Raw genomic sequence first — 24,135 nt, 5'->3', positions numbered from 1 at the left:
AATAAGGACTGGGGGATAGAAAACAGAACACTTTGTGCATCGTTTCATTCTGATAAGATTGGTTTTGGCGTATCATCCAAAAATGATTCAATACTCCTCACAGATTGTCCTTCACGCAGACCCATCTCACACTTTCACACTTTTTCATGCAACTTAAGTTTGCAAACAGTTTCAAAATGACACCTCCTGCTTTCTGAATTACATTAGATCCATCCAGACTAACTGAGAGCATTCAAATGGCACAGTACAATAGAAACTGTCTGAGCTCTGGAGCCCACTTGTGACTGTCAAACTGATTTGCATGGCACTGGCGTTACTTTTGATTCAGATTTAAATGTTCAGTCATGTCAACATTTCTAAAGTGCAGCAGAAACGCAGGAAAGGTTTGGAAAGAGAATCTGCACACAGGCTTGTTTGATGACGGCAGAGTCAAGAAGGGAAAAGATCAACTGTCTCACTTTGTTGTACACCGACGTGATGTCAGCTCAGTTTTTAGAAAATGTGATTCAGAGCTAACTTACCAATGCTGCTTTTCAGCTCTTGATATTCTTTCTGATTGTTGAAGCTCAGAGATGACATCTTTTTGTTTTGGGGAAATATATAGTATTAAAAAAAACAGTTTTCCTCCCCTCGCTCAAGGTGCTGTTGGTTTTACTAATGTGCTTTACTGTATTTGTCTGGAGAGTAGTATAGAATAAAACAAGTTAGAAATCATCCCTCTCCAAGGATCACCCCTCTCATTTTTGATCTAATGGCCCTGAAGGCAAATTTATTTTTGAATACTTATTGAATGTTTTCCAGCTCCAGGTTGTAGCACTTGGTGTCTGTGCACTGTTATTGAATGCCAAGCACTCAGTTACTTGCGTATCAAGAGTTCTGTATTGATATAGTTTATTTTTCTCACTTACTCTCTGACACATCAAGCTGACCTCAATGAACCGGACCAGACACAAAGCAACGGATACATGTTTGCCTCGAGTGAAAATCACTACTTAAGGTACTACTGTGGTACTGTGTGTGGGAACGGGAATATCTAGAGACATCCAGCAGATTTAGATTAAAATGCTCCTTTACTCACCCCTCCTGACGGGGAATCAATCAATCAATCAGACTTTATTTGTAAAGAACTTTTCAAACAATGATATTGTAACACAAAGTGCTTTACATAAACATAATAGGAGTAATAAAATAGATTCAATTAACCCAACCCCACCCCACAATCAATTAGCAAGGTTAAGAACATGATATATATAAAACATAATAATAATGATAGTAATAAAATAATAATAATAATAATAATAACAATATTAAGTTGCTGACTAACTGAGGAATCACTGGAGGTAAAATAAGATGAAAGCGTCACCGTGCCTGTGCTCCAGTCGAGTGGTTATATCCAGTCGAGTGGTTATATCTATCCATCCATCCATCCATCCATCCATCCATCCATCCATCCATCCATCCATCCATCCATCCATCCATCCATCCATCCATCCATCCATCCATCCATCCATCCATCCATCCATCCATCCATCCATCCATCCATCCATCCATCCATCCATCCATCCATCCATCCATCCATCCATCCATCCATCCATCCACGTCCGGGTCGTGGGGGCAGCAGTCTCAGCAGGGAAGCCCAGACACCGATGTCCATGCAATGTTGCAGAGGCGTTTCAACCAGCACAGCACTCCAACATCCAAAGCCTTGAGGAACTTGGGGGGAGGGTTCTTGCCTCAGCAACCTCTTCCCAGTGATGAACAAGCCCACCTCCAAGTCCCCCCGGCTCTGCTTCCTCCTTGGAATGCATGCTGGTGGCATTGAGGAGTTCCTCGAAGTGTTCCTTCCACCGCCTGACTACACTCTCAGTTGAAGTCACTGTAAACAGTGCAAAAAACTATTAACTTAATACACTTCATTAAATATACTTTCAGAATGTGGGTAAAGGAAGAGCACAGAGACTACTTCTGCTGTGAACATGTTTAATGTCCACTGTGACCGTAGGATAACTGAACACTAAATAACCGTGATGCATTCACTGCACTGTGGGAAACAACATCACTCTGCCTGTAACTCTTAGTAATCTTAAAGGGGAGAGCACAACTCAAAACAATACTCTATGAACTGATACACAGTATATAGTTTTATCTTTGTTGTAAATGTAAGCAAATTATGGAAATAAGCTCAATCTGAGAAAAATAAGAATTTACAAACTAAAACTTCACAAAAATCTAATTTTACACAAAAGACCTGCTTCCTGTTAGCACCGTCAGAAATGATGGATTCAAGAAGTTCATCAGAAAACTAAATCCAGATACAAACTAACAAACTGTCTTCAAGTTTCACTCGGGAGCAAAAATCTGACTTTACATTTAAAGCTGGGGTTGGTAATCAGATTTAGATACACTTTTTGTTATACTGGTTAAAATGATCTTTATGTCCTGATGGCAATCATTACATAATGTGTTCCTAAAAAAGAGTGAAAAAAAACTGCTATCTACAGCCGGAGTAAACCTGGGAAAACACCAACCAATCACCGTTTTTTGGCTCCCCAAATTTTAAACCAATCAAATCCCGTCCAGCCGTTCTGCCCTCCTCCTGCGCGTACATTTCCCCAGCCTGCACTCCGAGTCCCCGTCTCCTGCCTCTACTTCCCCTGACTCTACTGACTCCCCCTCTCGCTCGTCCTCGGGCCTGTCCCCTCTGACCTGATGAGGTGCTTTGCTCAGGACTGTAGTCTGGATCAGAGTCTAAAAAGCTCTCACCAACAAGCAGAATAATTAATGATGTTCAGTAAGTCCTACAGAAAATATATATTTATTGTAGCATCCGTCCGGACGCTGTAGTGATGACGAGATGAATCGTGAACACGTTGAGTTTTAATAACCGGTCACTGTCGGCCGTGATCACGACAACCAACAAAACAACAATCAATGTTTGAATGAATGAAGAACTTCTCCTCTTGTCTCTCCTCTCTCCCGCTCACACACTCTACACCTCTCCTGATGCCTTCACTGACCGTCAACACTGTAGGAATTAAGAACATCTACACTGAACAGGTTTAACAAACAGTAGAGCTGTTACAGTATTATATATGTGTTATAACTTTTCTCCTGATATCGTGTCACCAGTACAACTGGATAATGCTAGCATGACAGTTGTGAGTACTAACAGCAGCCATGTTTGTTTGTGTTTTTAACTTTCACTATGATAATGTTTTGGTGAGGACTGGTTTTGAATCAGTCACCATCATATGGTCGCAAGTCAGCGGCGCTCGTGCATGTGAGCGGGGGGGGGGGGGGGGGGCGTCATTTTGGAGGAGCTCCGAGGGAGGAGGGGAGGGGTTAGACGGAGTCATGAGGAAAAGCTACATTCAAATTCATGCTGGTTTACTGAGACTACCAACCCTAGCTTTAAATGAAATAATGATTCAATATTTATCGTGATAATTATCGATATTAACTGATATGAAATATTTTATCATGATAACATAATTTTCAATATGGCCCGGCCCTAGTAACAACCCTATTCTATGAAGAAATCACTTAATAACCAAATGAAAGTTAATTTTAAAGTGTTTTTTTTTGTTTTCTTGACGCTTGATTCACATCTTTCTCATCTTAGAGTCTGCTAATACCAGAGCAAACTGAGGTTTGAAACTTCTGATTAAACTTTCTATGATGATTTTATGAATCATAATCAAATAAATGTAATCTCTGCTCACTATTCCTTTGCTCCCTAAAAACATGAAACAGGAAAAGATCCAATAAAATTAAAAACCCTTTATTTATCATTATATCACGTTCACACAAACAATACATACATACATACATGCATCCTGAAATATACATTTAAAATGAAAATGAAAAAGGAAGTGTGGGGAATGTGCCGTGGTTGTGTTTGGATAGAGAATAAATTAACTGAATCAAAAGAATCAACATTTAAACGGGCATGAGTTCTTGATCACACACCCACTGTTCAGCTCTCTGTCCCAGAGTGGCCCCTGAAGAGACAGCTGATATGAACACTCAGACCAACAGCAGAAAAGTAATGACAAACATGTCATCAATCATGGAAGCTTTGAGCCAGGAGGACAACTCCGCTATCATCATTCATCTTGGGGTACTTTCTACCAGGCTTCTTCCTCTCCATCTTTCCTCCCGTCATCCATCTCAATCTCACTTAATGCCGTCTTTATTTCTCCTTTTTCCTCTCTCTGTTCCTGCACTCTACCTGAACTCCCTTCATTTTTCTCTGATGTCACTCCGATCTGCTGGTTGCAACAAGTCTGTATTTACACAGAGTTCCTTTTGTTCACATATTAACATGAATACAAAAATGGTTTTGTGAGGATGTTTCCTTCTGTTACTTTGGAGCAGGAAAGGTGGAAACAAGAAGCACCACTGGCTCTCTTAGTTGCATGTTGATTTGTGTTTTAGCCATTTACTGTACATGACATAATGTATTGATTTGTAGCTACGCAACATTTTCAACTGTACATTTAACAACCACACAACTTTGTGAACTCTTTATTAGCATTAGTCAGCTTACAAAAGGTGAGCAGACGTACCGGTTTAACGCTACCCGACACAGCTCCCGTGTCCCAATAAATATCTGAATAATGTAAATATGCACAGGTTTAACTCTTTAGTCCTCAAAGAGCAGTGAAGCATTCACACTAGTGTTGTACAGTCATGGCCAAAAGTTTTGAGAATGACACAAATATTACATTTTCACAAAGTCTGCTGCTTCAGGGTTTTTAGGTGTTTTTGTCAGATGTTTCTATGATATAATGAAATACAATTAGAAGCATTTCATAAGTATCAAAAGCTTTTATTGAGAATTACACAGAATTCATGCAATAAGTCAATATTTGCAGTGTTGACCCTTCTTTTCCAAGACTTCTGCAATTCTCCCTGGCATGCTGTCAATAAACTTCTGGACCAAATCCTGACTGATGGCAGTCCATTCTTGCATAATCAATGCTTGGAGTTTGTCAGAATTTGTGGGTTTTTGGTTGTCCACCCGCCTCTTGAGGATTGACCACAAGTTCTCAATGGGATTAAGATCTGGGGAGTTTCCTGGCCAAGGGCCCAAAATCTTAATGTTTTGTTCCCCGAGCCATTTTGTTATGACTTTTGCTTTATGGCAAGGTGCTCCATCATGCTGGAAAAGGCATTCTTCATCACCAAACTGCCCTTGGATGGTTGGGAGAAGTTGCTCTCGGAGGACGTTCTGGTACCATTCTTTATTCATGGCTGTGTTTTTAGGCAACATTGTGAGAGAGCCCACTCCCTTGACCGAAAAGCAACCCCACACATGAATGGTCTCAGGATGCTTCACTGTTGGCAAGAGACAGGACCGATGGTAGCGCTCACCTCGTCTTCTCCGAACAAGCCTTCCTCCAGATGCCCCAAACAATCGGAAAGGGGATTCATCAGAGAAAATGACTTTACCCCAGTCCTCAGCAGTCCAGTCCCTGTACCTTCTGCAGAATATCAGTCTGTCCCTGATGTTTTTACTGGAGAGAAGTGGCTTCTTTGCTGCCCTCCTTGACACCAGGCCTTCATCCAAAAGTCTTCGCCTCACTGTGCGTGCAGATGCACTCACACCTGCCTGCTGCCATTCCTGAGCAAGCTCTGCACTGGTGGCGGCCCGATCCCGCAGCTGAAACACCTTCAGGAGACGGTCCTGGCGCTTGCTGGACTTTCTTGGGCGCCCTGGAGCCTGTTTGGCAACAATTGAACCTCTCTCCTTGAAGTTCTTGATAATTCATTAGACGGTTGACTGAGGTGCAATCTTACTCGCTGCTATAAACTTCCCTGTTAGGCCCTTTTTGTGCAATGCAATGATGGCTGCACGTGTTTCCTTGCAGGTAACCATGGCTAACAGATGAGGAACAATGGTGTCATGCGCCATCTTCCTTTTAAAGTGTCCAGTCACTCAATCATGACAGATTGATCGCCAGCCTTGTCCTCATCAACACCCACACCTGTGTTAATGTGTGTGACACCTGTGTGTCATTGAAATGATGTTAGTTGGTCCTTTTGTGGCAGGGCTGAAATGCAGTGGAAATGTGTTTTTGGTGATAAAGTTCATTTTCAAGGCAAAGAGGGACTTTGCAATTAATTGCAGTTGAGCTGATCACTCCTCATAACATTCTGGAGTATATGCAAATTGCCATTATAAAAACTGAAACAGCAGACTTTGTGAAAATTAATAGTTGTGTCATTCTCAAAACTTTTGGCCATGACTGTAGTCAAGATCACGCTAACCAAGACCAAGACATGTCCGAGACCAGAGTGCACTGAAACCATGACAAGACCAAGACATTTAAGGGTCGAGAACGAGTCAAGGCAAAGACCAAGGCAGGGCAAGACCGAGACAAGACCATATTTACCCATGGAAAAATCATCATGAAAGTAAACAAAATAAAAGACTTCTGTTTATTTGATTTAAGTTTGCTTTAAATACAATTAACAGCAACAAACAAGGTTTGGTTTTGAAGTTGCCTTTCTTTTGACACGCTGTGAGAGTCTTTTGACTCCTTAAGTTTTGTTTTCACCATTGTACGTTTTTAGATGTTTATTTATTGCTTCATTTAAGGACTTAGCAGACATCTCTGGTCACAGAATACACAATCTCTCCACCTGTCGTCTGTCTCCATTCATGAATGCTTGAGTGCAGGGGACATGTCTGACCGTAACACTGTGAAAGTCGTCGCCGTCACAGGTGGGAAAAGATGAATGAATTGAGAGAGGGGGAGGGGATTTCTCTCTTATCACAGTAATGACAGGGACAGAGTGCATCAGTGGTGGTCTCGACCGGTCTTGATTTAAAATACGGAGTTTGCCCAGTCCAAGGCCGAGACAAGACCGAGTAAAAACCTTTTGGATTTGAGACTGATCTCGAGTACTACAACACTAATTCACACGCCAGTATAAACATTAAATCCTGTTCATAGACATTCAGCTCTTTTAGCGAGCAGAGCCCTGGTTGTAGAGTGTCTCCGTCTGAAACTTCAACAGAAAACATACGTCTGTTTGATAATCCTGCTCTAGTATCAGACATGATGACAAAACTTCATGTACAACTAAAAACATGCAAAGACACTCTTCCTGCTTGTTTACCTACTTCTCTTTGCCAATCTTTTCCAGCAGGGTTCTCTTCAGGTTGCATGCTTCATAGCTTCAACAAAATTCAGTACAAAAACATTACCAGTCTTGTCGCTGACAATCTTATTTTACTTTGTAGGGCATGAAGAGGCGTCAGTATGAAAGTGAGACTATTTCAAAATCAGTTAAAAACTCTTCGCTGTGCCTTTACATTTGGACTCCTCCAAAACTTGAACACATGGACATAAATCCTGATACGAACCGACTGAACGGTGTTACCCATGTTGAAAATATGTTTGACTTATGTTTTCTGGTTTGCACCATGTCCCATCTGTTAACATGCAGGAGGCAGACTTTATGACCTGTAGGGGGAGCTCTGGGTCTTTTGGCTTTGTTAGGAATCAGTCGTGTCATCCATGTTTTTATGTTTTCAGCTAGTCCTACAGTTTCACAAATGAAACCTCAACAGCAGGGAGAAACACTGGGCTCTTATTTTGTTACTTCCTATGAACCTGTACGTTGATTTAAAAGGAACCATTTATGTAACCAACAGAAGATTATGCTCATTTAGCAATACATGGTTCCATGGTGCTGCAGCAGAATAAAGTGATAAGCACAAAGTGGAAGAATTAGCTTTAGCTGTGGTTTGATTTTAGTCTGGAGAGCCAAGAAAGTGCTGGATGTATTTGTTTGTATCCAGGGCCCGTATGCACGTCCAACCATTAGCAATGAAACGGGCCGTTTGTACTAATGATGGAAAAAAAAATGAGCGGTCTGCATGAGCCAGGTTAACGCCCCAACAAAGCATTACATTTAATGGAGGTAGACCTCACCATTACAGGTGCTAAAAGGAGGATTACCTCACCTGTTAGGCTGTTTAAAGGATGGAGGACATTGTGCTTATGTGTTACAGTTTAAGACCAAATATAAAATGAGAATAAAAGTTCTTCTGTAGATTATTTCACATGAATGAATTAGAACTAGTGGTGCAACGGATCATCGTTGATCCGTGATCCGTACGGATGCCTCTCCACGGTTCGGCACGGATGTGGTCCGCGGATCGGTTGATGAAAAAAAAAAAGGTTGCGCGTCAACTCGCTCGTCAAGCGCAGTGGTAGTCATGGCAAGTGAAGGAGCAGAGGAACTTGAAAAAACCTCCTGCATCTGTTTTGTCACATGTATTGGAGCATTTTGGATTCCCTGTGAAATACAGTGAATGCTGAATGTGCTTGAGCCACGTTATGAAATTCCGTCGCGCACCCACTAGACCAGAGGCCATCAATACACGGCCCCCGGGCCGCATTCGGCCGCCTATTTGTGGCCCCCGAACTGTTATTCCTTCACTCTGTGTTTTGGTCGGGTCACCGTGTGTTTACCGGGATTTTTTTCTCCATGTCAATGATACACAGACAGGCTGTTACTGGGTCACTTAGAGTCCACTGCTGCAGTACAATTTTTAACTTTCACTTTTGTTTTTGGAGCAGTTCGTATATTGGCACTTTGCCAACTGTAGGACCCTAGAATAAAACGGTGTTCACAGTTTGCTGCTCAAAGAAAAGTGGACGGTGAAAATCAGTGATTGAAAGAAGAATGGAGTGAAACTTTTGAGCCTCACTTTCATGGCGCAATTAGTTCATTGGCCAATTATTTGCAGTCGTGCATGCGGCTAACGCTACGGCCAAATGGGCCGCTCCATAACGGTACGTTAAGACTAATGGTCCCGTTTGTGTGATGGCTGGACGTGCATACCATAGACTGTAAATAAAAATGGACAGCGTTGCTCCGCAACATGGATGAAGAGAGGAGGAGGAGGAGAATCCTTGATTCAGTGATTACCGCGGGAAAACCTCGGTCACATGACTTCAGCTGTCCAGCGGTCCTGCTTCTTGCTGCATTCTGAAAACGCAACCAGTGGGTGTTGACCATAGACTGTAAATAAAAATGGACAGCGTTGCTCCGCCTCTTCCCGTTGTACGGTTCTGAAGCCAAAAAATCCCACTCCTGGGCGCCGCCATTGTGCAGCCAGAGCCTGTAAAGCCACTGTAATAAGCTCCGCCCTACAGTGTAACATCACAAGTTGCTGTGTGTCCTTTGAAGTTTCACTCTATGGCGGCTGTGAATCAAAGGAAACCAGGAAGTAAAACCCCGTTTTTAAAACTCTAATAACTAACGACAAATAAACTTTTCAGGAAAAAGAGGCCTTGAACACAAAACAGTCAAATACTAACTACATATAACCACAGCATACGGATGTGAGAAACATTCATACGACGTGTATTTATTTTTTAAAGTTTGACTGCTCCCCCATTCAAATTAATGGGGGAGACGGATTTTTTTACCTATACTGCAGCCAACCACCAGGGGGCAGACACACTGCTGAAAGCTTCACCTCCAGCCACCGGAACCTCTCCCTTGGTGCATACGGGCCCAGAACTTTAGAGTTATGATGAGCACAGAATAAGCAAACTTTCATAACAAAGTTTGATTTGTGATTTTAGTGCTGCTCATAGTTTAGTAGAATAACTGTGAGACAACAAACTAACAGCGACTGATAAACATCCTCTACTTGATGAGTCAAAGTGGATGTTTATTCGAGCTTTAAACATTTTTTATTTAGATTTACAAAGATGGAAAAAAAACGGTGTCTTTACGCTGAAACAAAAATCTTGCAATGACAAGACTTTACTGCTCTGAAGGGATATAGATCTGTATGCACTCACTGCAGCTAAATGTCTGTTTCTGCTGGATGAACACTCCTGAAACTTGCAGAGCCAAAGAAAATTGTATAGCTGGGTGAGCAGCAATGTTCCCGCTTAAGGTATTGATGGTACAATAAAACTTAGAATTGTGCTTGAAGGCTGGGGCTGATAGTGCTGAGAGAGAAACCTCTCTGGTCATTAATGTTGGGTTAATTTACACCTCACACAGAGATGAAACGTCTACAGTGGGAATGTTCTCGATTTGGATAATCGAGAACAGTCCCGCCGGTTTGAGTGAGGGAGTTTCATCATTGCATAATTGTTGCTACCTGATCCTCGGGTATTTTTCTGGTCATGTGACTTTGCTTTTTTTTTTGCTGCTTCTTCATTTACAGAAAAGAAAGAAGTGACACAGAGTCTGGAGAACTACACCTCCAAGTGTCCAGGTGGAATGGAGGTCATCACCCTGCCTGATGGACTGAAGCTCCCTCCTGTGCCCTTTACAAAGCTCCCCATCGTCCGGTAAGACAGGAGTGGAGCGATCGCAGCTTTCCTGCATCTTACAACCAATTACAAAGTTGACCTGATTACAATATGAAATGTTTTAACTTTATTTATTAGTTTTTTTAATTGAGCAATAAATGTGCTGTACAAGAAGGGGGTGACCAAGTGATAGGTAGACAGAATAACAAATAAACAAGGCATGAATAGGAACATAAAGAACGGAAAGACAAACAAATAATAATAATAATAATAATAATAATAATAATAATAATAATAATAATAATAAAAACAACCACAACAACAACAACAACAACAAAACAATAAAACAATAAAAATAAAACAATATTAATAAAACAATATTAATAAAACAATATTAATAAAACAATAATAATAAAACAATATTAATAAAACATTAATAATAATAATAATAATAATAATAATAATAATAATAATAATAATAATAATAATAGAATAATAAAAAATAACCCAATAATAATAATAATAACAAAATAAAAAACAACAATTAATGCTTTAACAAGATAAAGCTGAATGACAGTTACCCTAACTCCAGGGGTTAATAATAAGTGAATAAAAGATTAATAATAGTAATTTATTATTACATAAAAATAAAAAAATTATAATAATGAAAAATAATTAAATAAATAATGTGTGTCTTGTGAAGGCAGACGTGTGTGTGTGTGGGGTCCAAATAACAAATAGGTCGATCATAGGTAGTTAACAGAGCCCAATCAAATATGTCATTTAAAACAGCTTTGTTTTTGCACTCATACAGGATCAGATTATTACAAAATTCTGAAAATTAAGGTCTCTTTATTTGGGATTGTTTACCCATGAAGCTGTCTCAGGCTTCAACTTAAAATAAGGAAGAACACAAAAACCAGAGTCGGACAGAAACAAAAACTGTTCAAATAAAATCAAACTTTGGGTGAAAATGCTTCGATTACATTCACCTAAAAAGATGATGTTTCAGCCTCAACAGTGCTGTCTTTCAAAGATGCAAAGTGCAGCAGTGTACTGTTGCATTTTCAAACAGTTTGACACACAAAAGGAATATAAACCCCAAATATTGTATGCAAGTTGCACAGGCTTTCTGTGGCTTTCAAAAATACATAAAGGCATCAGTGACATGGGTAGATAAATGAAGCTCATATTCAAAATACCAACGAGCTGAAGGCTAAAGACACACAAGGGTTAAAAAACATTACATGTTGTTTAGTATGAATTAAAAAATTACCAATAAAGATCAGCTTTAAAGCTTTAAAGGTGACATATCATGCAAAATGGACTTTTTAATGGTTCTTTACCTGAAATATGTTTCCCTGGCATGTCTACAAACCCCCCGAGAATGAAAATAATCCATTCTGCCCCTGTTCTGATTTCTACACCTTTCTGTAAATGTGTTTTTGTTACGTAACAACAATATCCGGTCTGTCACGGAGTCAGAGCTCGGAGCTTGTTCAGCCCATAGACTGTATAAAATAATACTGAATCCCCCCTCCGTTTTTCATTACCTGCACAAATGTGTGCTAACAAGGAGCTTAGGAGGGAGGCATGCTAGTTGTAGGCTGTCTTAATAAACACAAAGGTCGGTTTTACTCCCCACGTCTGCAGATTTGAAGATCTAGTGGATGATTTTTATTTGTCATGGATAAGTGCTAGCGCTAGTTAGCATAGCTACATAGCTACATGTTCGTAGCTGTAGCTGTGTACCAAGACACACGTCAACATACTGACAAATAAAACAACAAGAAACACAGAATCTGTGACCAATCCTTCAGAAAGGTCCCGCTGCCTTTCTGGCAGAGGTCGGTTTTACTCCCCACGTCTGCAGATTTGAAGATCTAGTGGATGATTTTTATTTATCATGGATAAGTGCTAGCGCTAGTTAGCATAGCCACATAGCTACATGTTCGTAGCTGTGTCCCAAGACACACGTCTACATACTGATAAATAAAACAACAAGAAACACTAAATCTATGACCAATCCTTCAGAAAGGTCCTGCTACAGGCGCCTCTCCGTCAGGATCAGATTCTGGATCAGATTCAGAGGGTTGAAGTAACGCGATCTCTGAGCAGCCGTGTATATTCAGCCAACATGTAAACATTAGATCAACGTGCTGGAGAGCCGAGGCACATCCACTTCCTGAGGGGGCGTGGTCAGAGAGAAAACAGAGTGTTCTGAGGAGGACTGAAGAAGAGGGTTTTTCAGGCAGACCAAAATCTGATTTCAAAGTGTTTTTTGAGCATAAACTTTAAAGACATGTTTTGGGGACCTCTTAGACCAATATATATTGATGAAAAAAGCGTGATATGTCACCTTTAACTGCTGAATGTGACGGAGAGAGCTCATTCACTGAGGGCTTGACGGTCTCATTACTGAAAGAAGTTTAATTACTGGAGCTCCACGCTCGTGTCACATGACTCGGGCATTTCAGGGCCATTAACATCTTTATTCATGAGTCAGCACTCTAGTTGGCAGTTGAGTAATATTGCTGCTTATAATTGAAACAGAATTCACGTGTAGCACCAAAATAGCTCAAATGTTTGGTTTTAGGAACTCCTTCAAAAAAAGAAAAGATGTCTTCAGATCTCAGTTGCCTGCATTACTTATTAAAGCTAGGGTTGGTAGTCAGGGAAAACTAGCATGAATTTGAATGTGGCATTTCCTCAGGACTCTGTCTGCTGATGATTGAATACAGTATCACCTGACAATCAATCAGAGATGTTTGGAAGTGAAGGCTCAACCTTTGAGATTTTATGTAAATAGTGCAGGGTCAAAGCAGTGGAAACACACCCTGAGGTTCTGAAAGGAGGACCACTGTCTGTTTGAAAAGGAGACTTAAGATTTAACGTCATAGTTAGCACTAAGCGTTGTTTATGGTTTCCAGTGTGACATCACTCCAGGTTGTATGTGGGTGAAATATATTAATTTGATAAAACACAGAAAGTTTTTGGAAAAGTGAGGAAACCACTTTCTTGCTCTTATATTCCTTAAATAATGTATCTGACTGTTAAGTCCCTCTCAGAGTAAGACAGATCTGCCTGAAGGCAGGACAAACAAGACCCTGGAGATGTCAGCTATCACTTTTTTTTAGACTTTAACTCACTGGCATTAGAATATATCTTCAGTTAAAATAAGTGTTGCAGTATATGTTTTATAAATTTATAAAATACCCCTGTATCTGTTCCAGTAGATTTCCTCTGAGCTTTTTCAGTGTATTTATAATAAGGTAAATAGAAGCGGTGAGAACGCTGCTGTGGAAAAACCAAAATGCTGCAGAGCTCGACAGAAACCAGGCATCGACAATTAAGCAGCTAAACTTTCTTTTGAATTCTGTTTCTGCTTTAAGTCCTCTGATCGTGCAGCACTTCATCACAACCATGGTTTGTAGTACTAAATGTACCTTTCAGCCTCCCTTCACTGGTTGCCTGTGGGTTTTAGAATTGATTTTAAGATTTTAACTCTCACTTTTAAAGCTATAAATGTACTGGCCCCTGAGTACCTAAGCAAGTGTCTAAGGATGTATGTCCCCAACTGCTGCCTGAGATCCTCTGGCAGGTCCCTCTTGCAGCTTCCTAGAGTGAAGTTAAAAACCAGAGGTGACCGGGCCTTTGCAGTCAGGGCCCCGTCACTCTGGAAAGACCTGCCGGAGGAGATCAGGCAAGCCGCATCCTTGTCCTCTTTTAAATCTCTTTTAAAAACACACTTTTTTAAATGTGCTTTTACTATGATTATTATTATTATTATTATTAATGGAGCGACGCCTGCGAGCTAGTTCAGGCAGACAACTCGAGCTGCAATGCCATACACGTCACATGTCCCACTCTCATATCCATCATCCAATCCTGCCCTCTGCCTCTCAAATTGGCGGTCTATTTAAACTGGGAAAAAATCTCCCATCTCTCCCTCTGCCTGTCAACGCCTCTGCTGCTGCATGCCATTGCTGATATTTCTTCTTCCCCGCCGCCTCCCCAGCTTCCACCTGCAGGCTCCGGGGGTGTTTAGTATGTTTTGCTCATCACTCCTCAAAGTCTGCATGTAAACTTATCTGCAGGGAGTGATGAGGCCGGAGCCTGGGCGCCAAACATGAATATGTATTTGCTGCTACAATAAACAATTTAAACGTGAGTTGTCTGACTGAATTATTATTAAAGAAATCTGGACATGAGCCTTGCTAACGTCACTGTTGTCTTTCTTTCTTTGATTCCAAAACTAGATCAGTCAAGCTCCTCAATCTGCCAGTCAGTCTGCGTCCTCACAAAGTGAAAGGCCTGCTGGGACAGAACATGTCCACCGCCAGCCCCTTCATCTACTCACCGATCATCATGCACAACAGAGGAGAGGAGCGCTGCAAGAAGATCGGTAAGACAACCACCATATCAGAATCAGAATCAGACATACTTTATTGATCATGGGGCGAAATTCAGTCATTACAGTTGCTCTATACACAATAAATAAGAATATCAAATAATATTAATAGAAGAAAGTAATTAATAAGATATAAATACAAACACAATGAAAATAATGATAATACAAGTATGTACAGAAGACAGAATAAGCTATGTAGAAAATAAATCCATGGTTAAAGTCCCCGGAGATCAGGAAGAGGACACTCTGGTGGTCTGTCTGGAGATCAGGAAGAGGGCACTCTGGTGGTCTTTCTGGAGATCAGGAAGAGGGCACTCTGGTGGTCTGTCTGGAGTCTGGCTATGGCAGATTTGACAACGTTGGACGCCGTAGTCAGGTTGGCAGAGGGGGGATGTAAACAGCTACCAGTATGACATGTGAGATATCCCTGTGCAGATAATATGAGGAGGACCACAGCTCTCTCGCTGCTATCCTGATGCAGCCAAGTTTCTGTGAAGCGCACCATGCTACATTCCTGAAACTCTGTCTGTCTCCTGGCTAGTCCTGTTAGCTTGTCCATCTTATTATCCAGAGATCTCACGTTGCCCATGATGAGAGAGGAGAGACACGGCTTCTATCGCCTCTCCATAAACCTTTGTCTCCTTAAAGGAACATCCAGCGGCCCGAGCTGACGAGCCGGCCAGCTTCAGCTCAGCCAGCTGAGCATGAGTAAAAACACAGACTATGAGTGGCATCGGGATATGAGACAACCTGCTGATGAGGATCTCTGCGTAATAAATCCCTTTGCTTTCAGCAAAATCCACAATGTGCAGTTTGTGTGCAGCTGTGTAGCACTTTCCTTTTTTTAAGTTCTGTTTTTCAGCTTTTATGCCTTTATTCAGAGAGCACAGGACGGTAGGTAGAGCAGGAAACAGGAGAGAGAGGGTGGAGTGACATGCTAGAGAGAAGCTGCAGGTTTGAATCGAACCACGACTCAAACAATAGGCCAAACCACTGCCCCTGTGTAGCTCTTTGTAATACCATCTGTAATAGACATGGATTCTCCAGCCCTGCTAGCAACTCGTGAGATAGTTGAGCTTGGCCCTTTGTATCGTTGGTTGTGAGCTACAGATGGACCCACTACCTGAGACCAATTGGCCTGTAGTCTCAGCCACTTTTTGCATTAAACTTTGGTTTCTTTTCATTTTGATTTAATTTTAAATCCCAGGGTTCATGAACTTCATGGTGTACCTACGTTTTGTTTCAGCATGATTATGTCCGATAAGAGAGAAAAGCTGTTAAAAGGTGTTGCCGTCATCGCCTGTGTTGCTTTTTACCCGGCTGTGTACAGAGAAGCAGGAACCATCTTCTGAGTCAAATACTGTAACACAATGAAATGCCTCTTTCTGCATTTTATACTGGTAAATAGAGCTGGGCGATATCATAAAAGATGTTATCACGTAACAATTTTCATGTCAGTCGATGACGATAATTATCACGAAGAATATCAAATCATTATTTCTTTTAAATGTAAAGTCAGATTTTTGCTCCTGAGTGAAAGTTAAAGACAGTTTGTTAGTTTGTATCTGGATTTAGTTTCTGATGAGCTTCTTGAATCCATCATTTCTGACGGTGCTAACAGGAAGCAGGTCTTTAAAGCTGGGGTCTAACGGTGCTGATCTCTGCCAGTGTGCATAGTGGATGGAGCTACCTACTGTGTCTATAGTCAGAGCCACAGTAAAACAAATATTTAGTAGCAAGTGTTTCCCCTGACTGTGCAGATGATGCTTTATGACTGATGTCTTTTTCAACTCTGTGCAAAATACACTCTCTCTTGAAGGATCTTAAAATGTATTAACATTTATTGTCTACAGTCACCACCGACATCTTTCTCTAAGAGCAACAGCAAATTGTTATGTGCTTCGTATGTTAAGTTTTTTTTATGTCATGATATCTAATAGAAATTTAAAAATCTGAAACTCAATGTGGGAGATATCAGAAACTATTGAGGTAAGAAGTAACCAGCAAACATCTGAAATACCCAGACCTAAACTATATTAAGTAATAATTGAATGAGTTAGCCTAGCATTCATCCTAGTGTCAATGTTATATTTGAAATGTTGTTAGCATACATCAACATTAAAACTGGGGTTGGTAATCAGATTTAGATCCACTTTTTGTCATACTGGTTAAAATGATCTTTATGTCCTGATGGCAATCATTACATGATGTGTTCCTAAAAAAGAGTGAAGAAAAGCTGCTATCTACAGCCGGAGTAAACCTGGGAAAACACCAACCAATCACAGTTTTTTGGCTCCCCAAATTTTAAACCAATCAAATCCCGTCCAGCCGTTCTGCCCTCCTCCTGCGCGTACATTTCCCCGGCGTGCACTCCTCCAAGTCCCCGTCTCCTGCCTCTACTTCCCCTGACTCTACTGACTGCCCCTCTCGCTCGTCCTCGGGCCTGTCCCCTCTGACCTGATGAGGTGCTTTGCTCAGGACTGTAGTCCGGATCAGAGTCTAAAAAGCTCTCACCAACAAGCAGAATAATTAATGACGTTCAGTAAGTCCTACAGAAAATATAGATTTATTGTAGCGTCTGTCCGGACACTGTAGTGATGACGAGCCGATTGGTGAACACGTTGATCTTTAATAACCGGTCACTGTCGGCCGTGATCACGCCAACCAACAAAACAACAATCAATGTTTGAATGAATGAACAACTTCTCCTCTTGTCTCTCCTCTCTCCCGCTCACACACTCTACACCTCTCCTGATGCCTTCACTGACCGTCAACACTGTAGGAATTAAGAACATCTACACTGAACAGGTTTAACAAACAGTAGAACTGTTACAGTATTATATTTGTGTTATAACTTAACTTCTGATATCGTGTCACCAGTACAACTGGATAATGCTAGCATGACAGTTGTGAGTACTAACAGCAGCCATGTTTGTTTGTGTTTTTAACTTTCACTATGAGAATGTTTTGGTGAGGACCGGTTTTGAATCAGTCACCATCATATGGTCGCAAGTCAGCGGCGCTCGTGCATGTGAGCGGTGGGGGCGTCGTTTCAGAGGAGCTCCGAGGGAGGAGGGGAGGGGTTAGACGGAGTCATGAGGAAAAGCTACATTCAAATTCATGCTGGTTTTTAAGAGACTACCAACCCCAGCTTTAATGTAAGATGAGATTTTTTGTGAAGTTTTAGTTTGTAGATTCTTATTTTTCTCAGGTTGAGCTTATTTCCATTACTTGATTAAAATTTACAAGAAAAATATATCAAACTGTAAACTATGTATCAGTTTACAGAGTATTGTTTTGGGTTGTTCTGTCCCCTTTAAGATTACTAAGGGTTACGGGCAATGTTATTTCCCACAGTGCAGTGAATGCATCACAGTCACCGTGGACATTAAACGTGTTCACAGCAGAAGTAGTCTCTGCGCTCTTCCTTTACCCACATCCTGAAAGTATATTTAATGAAGTGTATGAAGTTAATAGTTAACACAGACTCGACTCAGTGTCAGACTAACGACTCTGCTTAGAGCTGCTAGGTTTTCAGTTTTCTTTAGAGTCTCTGTCGCTCGTTTCAGCTGCGTTTACATTCTGCTCCAAACGTCTTTAAGCCCCGCCCACCTTTCACCCTGCTTCATCATTGGCTGTTCAATACCTTCTTCTTCTTCTTCTTCTTCTCCTTCTTTTGCTGATGAAGGGTGAATCCTGGCATGCGTAGTCAGCACAAATGTAAAATCACATGAGGTTTAAAATTGATTGTCAGCATAAAATTAAAATTGTTTATATATACTGAAGGAGGAACATGTAAGTGTAATAGCTGTTTTTATGCCTGTATGAGGGGATTGGACAGTGGATAGAGTCGTTACTGAGAGAGAGAGAGAGAGAGGGGGGGGGGGGGGGGGAGACATGCAGCAAAGGACCAAAGCAGCAGGTCCTACTTACCCAAGGACAACAGCTGCACAATTTAACCACAAGGCAAAACCAGCACCTTACAGCACTTTGTTTCAGTCATCTGATATGAGTTAACCAAAGACAGGAGAGCCTGAGGCAGGGCACACTGAAGATATATCTAATCACTAATGAGAAGCAGATTATAAATTGAATATGCACAGCAAACAGAGTTTATGAAGGATTATTAATATGTTTGATGCCTGATAAACCTGTTTTCAGTTAGTCAGATGTGAGAAATTGCTGCCAACTCTCATCCTGTCTTCACACTGAAACACTCTGTGGGAATTCTCCAGCAGTGATAACAAGGCACCTGATGTTTCATGTTAGACAGTATGGCGTATAAGACCTGTAATGAAGTCAGCAGTTCATTTTCACTGACTTGAGTGTTAGAATTAAATGAAGCTTGAGCTGGAGAACTCTTCTTCAGAGCCTCTTCCAGATGTCTTCCCTAGCTCCATAGAAGGCTGAGTAAGCCAAGTAACAAATGAGGAAATACATTGGCATGAAGATGATCAGCATGACACATACATTCTGTTGTTAGATATGCTTCCTCAGTCAATGAGACTTTCATTTACCAGACCTGAAGTGCCCTCTTTTATAGAAAAGTCACCTCAGTTCTGTTTTCATCCAATGATGTTGAACCTGCAGGCATCATGGTGTCCTTGCTAACAGAGCCCATGATCCTAACTGGTCGAACTTGAAATAATAACCCTGTCTCATTTAGGGATGGGCAATGATTTTTGAATATTGGAATATTCGTTCACTTTGTAAAAATCGAAGAGTAACTTTGAATATATTCTTATTTTAAAAGTATAATTTTTCATCGTTTTTACTGGTGCCTGGTTGTTATACGGTATTCCAGCCAGACGGTGACTACAGAACATCTTAAACCTGTTTGCTAACTGCATTAAATAGAAGAAGAACTACACTACACTACTACACGTGTAATTCCGGGGCATAGACTGTATATAAAATGGACGTCATCTCGCTCGGCTGGAAGTGAGGCCGCCACGAAACTGCTCCCCCTAGTGGCTGGCTGCAGTATAGGTCAAAAACTCCACCTCCCCCATTCATTTGAATGGGGCTGCAGCCAAACTTTAAAAAATAAATACACGTGGTATGAATGTTTCTCCCATCCGTATGCTGTGGTGATATGTAGTTATTATTTGACTGTTTTGTGTTCAAGGCCTCTTTTTTCTGAAAAGTTTCTTCTTCGTTAGTTATTAGAGGTTAAAAAACAGGGTTTTACATCCATACATTACTTTGATTGACAGCTGCTGTAGAGAGAAACTCTGTAGGACCTCGGGACGCTATGCTGAAGGGCGGAGCTTGTTAGTGTCACAGACTCTGGCTGCAGAAGGTTTACAAGATGTCAGCGATCTGGAACGGGATATTTTGGCTTCAAAACCGTACAATGGGTCAAAATACGGTATTTTTATACTCCTTCTATAACCTCCAAATACAGTAACACATCTGAGTTGTGTTGGAGGGACTGTGGGTTAGTCGGGAACTTCACCCATATATTTTGGGAATGCCCAAAACTTAGTGATTTTTGGAAAAACATCCAAAAAGAACTCCAACAAATCTTTGGGATCACATTTTCTTTAAATCCTTCTCTCTTCATACTCGGCATAACCCCTGATAACATTAAAGATGCAGACTTAATATCTTTACTAAGAATTTTGCTTTTGATAGCCAAAAAAACAATTTCAATGTCCTGGTTGAATCCGCTTCCTCCCATCATTTTGCAGTGGAGAGGCAGAGTTAAAGCTGTCCTTATAATGGAAAAAATCACAGCAAGGTAACAGCTGAAGACAAACAAGTTTCTCAATACATGGGCACCAGTGATACAGGCGATGCCTGAGCTCTAGTCACCTCTTGTTTTATTTATTTATTTATTTATTTATTTGATTTGATTTGATTTATTGATTCCAGTTCAGTTTTTCCCTAAATACACCTCTGTAAATGTAAACTATAAGCAATGAATCTATACTGTGAATTAAGATAAGAATGTAATGACGACGATTCTAGTTATAGGAAATTTTCTCATTAAGATGTAAAGATTAAGTGTAAGGGAATACATCTCCTGTATGTGTGCTTGTTGTGTGTCAATTGAAAAAAGTATATAAATAAAAAGTAAAAAAAAAAAAAACGTACAATGGGAAAAGGCGGAGCGACGCTGTCCATAATGTATACAGTCTATGTTCCAGACACTGAGCATGGCTGTATGTGTGTGTGTTTGGGGGAAGGGAGGTGATTATTATTGGAATAATTGGCAAACAGAAGCCAATGATTATCAAGTAGTATTTTGGCTTACCCATCCCTAGTCTCATTAACGCTCCAACTACCTGAGACTCACGTGTTATACTTCATCACTCGGTGTGTGAGCGGCAGCAAGAGGCCCAATGCTATGCTGGAGTGCACCGATACTGACTGGAAACTCTGATGTTCAAAAAAAGTACAACTTGTTTTCATCGTGTCTGCAATGAAGTGTTTTATGCTGTCCCAGGTGTTGAGCCAAGACGGGTCCAGATTTATTCAGATTAGGAATAGCAGTGAGACAGTGAGTGTGACTGAGATATTGTGGATATAGATTTGAAGAAAATGTTGCCCCCTTTAATCTTAGAGCTCTCTGAAGTCCTTCACTGTCCATCTCTGGACTTCTGATTCATAAGTGTTCCCCTTTTCTAAAAGTTACTGTTTATCAAAGTGTACTGTGAAATAATGAAGCAGTCTAACTCATAAAAAGATAAATGTTACATTTTGATGCCATGCTTCAGGTTTGTAACAACTTTTAGTAATCCCAGCTTTAAACACTCCAGCATTGTTCTTGGTGGTCCCCCAGTGGGAGAGGCTTCTGAAAGTACAGTTTGGACCATAGGCAGTCTGAGTGTTTGAAATAATTACATTTACTAGGAGTAGTGTAAAGTTATTCATTAATATGTTGAATATATAGCTAGTCTCAAACTACAAAACCATTCACATCAGAGATGGAGGCAGGGAGTGAATCACAAGTGATTTTTAATAAACGGCGAACGTCTGCACCCTCGGGCTGCTCTTTTCTTTGATCTGGGTTTAGATGTTGGATGTCAGATATTCCTCTGATGCAGTCTGGTTTTATGAAGCTTTGGAGATTAATTCAAACATGCTTCTCCGTCCCAGTCCATCTTCCTCTGAAGAGCTAGCTAGCAGCTAATCAAGTCCAGATTCCCTCTTAACTCCTTCGAGGCGATTCCCAGCATGCAGGAACAGTAGAGTTCAAGTCTTTGAAGCATGGTTTCACTGTGAACATGCATGCACAAAGGCCACATGCAGTCATGTTCCCACATACAAAACAGTATTTCTTGTACAAACCAAATGCAAGCAGCTCCGCAGCATGCTTTATGATAACAACTTCATTAACCTTATTACTGCCCTAACACAGCGTGGAATTTTCAGACTTCATCAAGATATGTTGGATTAGTATCAGTAATAAACACTCCTCAGACACTCCTCAGAGACATTCTTCAGGGTATCATTGTGCCTCAATATAGGCGTTTTTCCACCAGAGGAACTTTACCCCTGAACAACATGCGTTTCGACCGGTGGACCCAGGGTCTAAATTTAGTTCAGGGGTCGTTAATCTCCCCCTAAAAAGCCCCTGCTAAGGGGGGTAGTACTTTTCAAAGGTCCCAGGATTTTCGGGGGGCAGCGCCTTCAATGCTGAACATGTCTGATTGGTAGATTAAGCGCAGTGTTTTTATTCTGCCCGCCGTCCACAATAACATCACACACATCTGTGATTCACTTGATTTCTCTTTCTTTCATTAGTTTTTATTTGTTCTATCTCTTTTGTATGTGTGTGTACTTTTCAAAAGAAGAAGCTGTGATTCTCTTGATTTAGCAGCTTGTAACAGTAGTCTTCTCTCAGCCCACAGTTAATGTGTCTCTCCCGGTGTTACGGTTTGAAAAGTGACCCTGTAAACTGGAGACCTTCAGCTGAACGTGTCAGTGTTTGTGGAGTTTACACAGCTGTTGAAACACAGAGGGAGTTTTAAGATTTCAAAGTGTCCTCATCAGATATTTAATGATCGTCTAAAGACGTGTATGAGGGATGCATCTGTCTGAAAGTCTCCAGTTAACAGGGTCACTGTTTAAACCAAAACACCGGCCGATCTCTGCCACGGCTTTTTGAGTTCTCCTCTCACGTGTTGATTCAGTGAATCCATCTGTGATGAAATATAGCACCATCTAAAACAGAGCCAGCTGAGTCTCTTCATGCTAACAGGCTAACTGTTGTGTTGCTCATAATGATACCTGCCTGTCCGTCTGCTTCTATGGTGTCATCTGTGATGAATGGCATTCCTCTTTGTGTTACTGCCCTCTACTGGTCTGGTGGTGTAGTGCATTTACTTTTTTTTCTCCATACGTCACTGGCCTGATTTACACACTCTTCCCGGGACTTCAGCCCGCGGTCGAAACGCAGACAACAATGGAGGCACAGGAACCTTTTAGTTCAGGGGAAAGTAGTTCTGGGGTCTAAAAGACCCAGGAACTCTTGGTCGAAATGCACGTTATGTGCCACAGTAACTTAACTAAAGTGAAGCATTAGCTCCAACTCATGGGTGTGACTGGTGGGGAAGCTAAACCCACAGTCTTCTCTGCTGAGCTGTTAATTCAGGTTTGTGGACACAGTTAGCATGTAGTGTTGTAAATCCATTATAGTCTCTTTAATTAAAGTATAATTTAAGGTGTAATGTCCTTAGTAATTGGAAGATCAAAGTAGTGTTGCTCTGAATGTTGTTATTTTTTATGTTTCTTGTAATGTCTTCTCTAAATTGACACAGATGAATGAAACAGACAGGGCTGCACTTCACTGTTGTTCACATGGTATGAATCAGGCTCAATCGTATTGAAGAGGTTCTCCAATAGTGGACTGTTTCCCCAATATTTGCTCTGAGACTCTGAGGTTTTGAAACAGTGTCCACAGACATCCTTTTACTTTGATGTAGATGGTTTATCACTTAATTCAATATTTGCATTATAATCATCATCAAGGGCAGGGGAAGTGCCCCCCCCCCCCTCCCTGCATCGAGACCATGGCCAAAGCATCACCATCACATGGTCACTCCTGTGTGAAAAGGAACACTAATTAGTTCTGTTTTTTTAGTTTTTGTTTCTTGGTTTGAATTTATTTGAGATAAAACTGTTTGCCCTTGGCTCCAGCAGGTGTTGACTCAGCTCCATCCAATTAAAACAGCTTCCAGACCCTCAGGAGGGAGCCTGTTTATTAGGAGTTGCCTATTGAACAACGGTTAGGTTTGTTTGTTTAGTTTTTTGTTTCTTGGTTTGTAGTTTTTTAAACTTTTTTATATTAATTACTCTGAATTGTTTGCCGCAGTCAGAAAGGAGACTGATGTACCCCGGGACTTTAACCAGATCTGTGTCCGGTCTGTCACCGATCTGCTTCAGTCCGGTTCCATGCTCTCTTGTCCTTCAACACAACCA

At 41.0% G+C, this 24,135-nt stretch overlaps 1 protein-coding gene across 5 annotated transcripts in view; it reads left to right on the top strand.

Annotated features, from left to right (window-relative positions):
• The window catches only part of trappc9 (trafficking protein particle complex 9), a 388,126-nt gene that overhangs the window by 42,264 nt on the left and 321,727 nt on the right, over positions 1 to 24,135 (top strand). For all 5 annotated transcript variants that reach the window (XM_034704883.1, XM_034704882.1, XM_034704884.1 and 2 more), the window contains 2 exons: positions 10,208 to 10,334; positions 14,555 to 14,700. In XM_034704883.1, coding sequence (XP_034560774.1) covers positions 10,208 to 10,334; positions 14,555 to 14,700 — 273 coding nt within the window. The remainder of the gene's footprint in view (positions 1 to 10,207; positions 10,335 to 14,554; positions 14,701 to 24,135) is intronic.

Source organism: Notolabrus celidotus, chromosome 16 (genome assembly GCF_009762535.1).
Source record: "Notolabrus celidotus isolate fNotCel1 chromosome 16, fNotCel1.pri, whole genome shotgun sequence".
NCBI lineage: Eukaryota > Metazoa > Chordata > Actinopteri > Labriformes > Labridae > Notolabrus > Notolabrus celidotus.
Note: the sequence above shows the minus strand (reverse complement) of the source record. Positions and strands in the feature narration are given on the sequence as shown.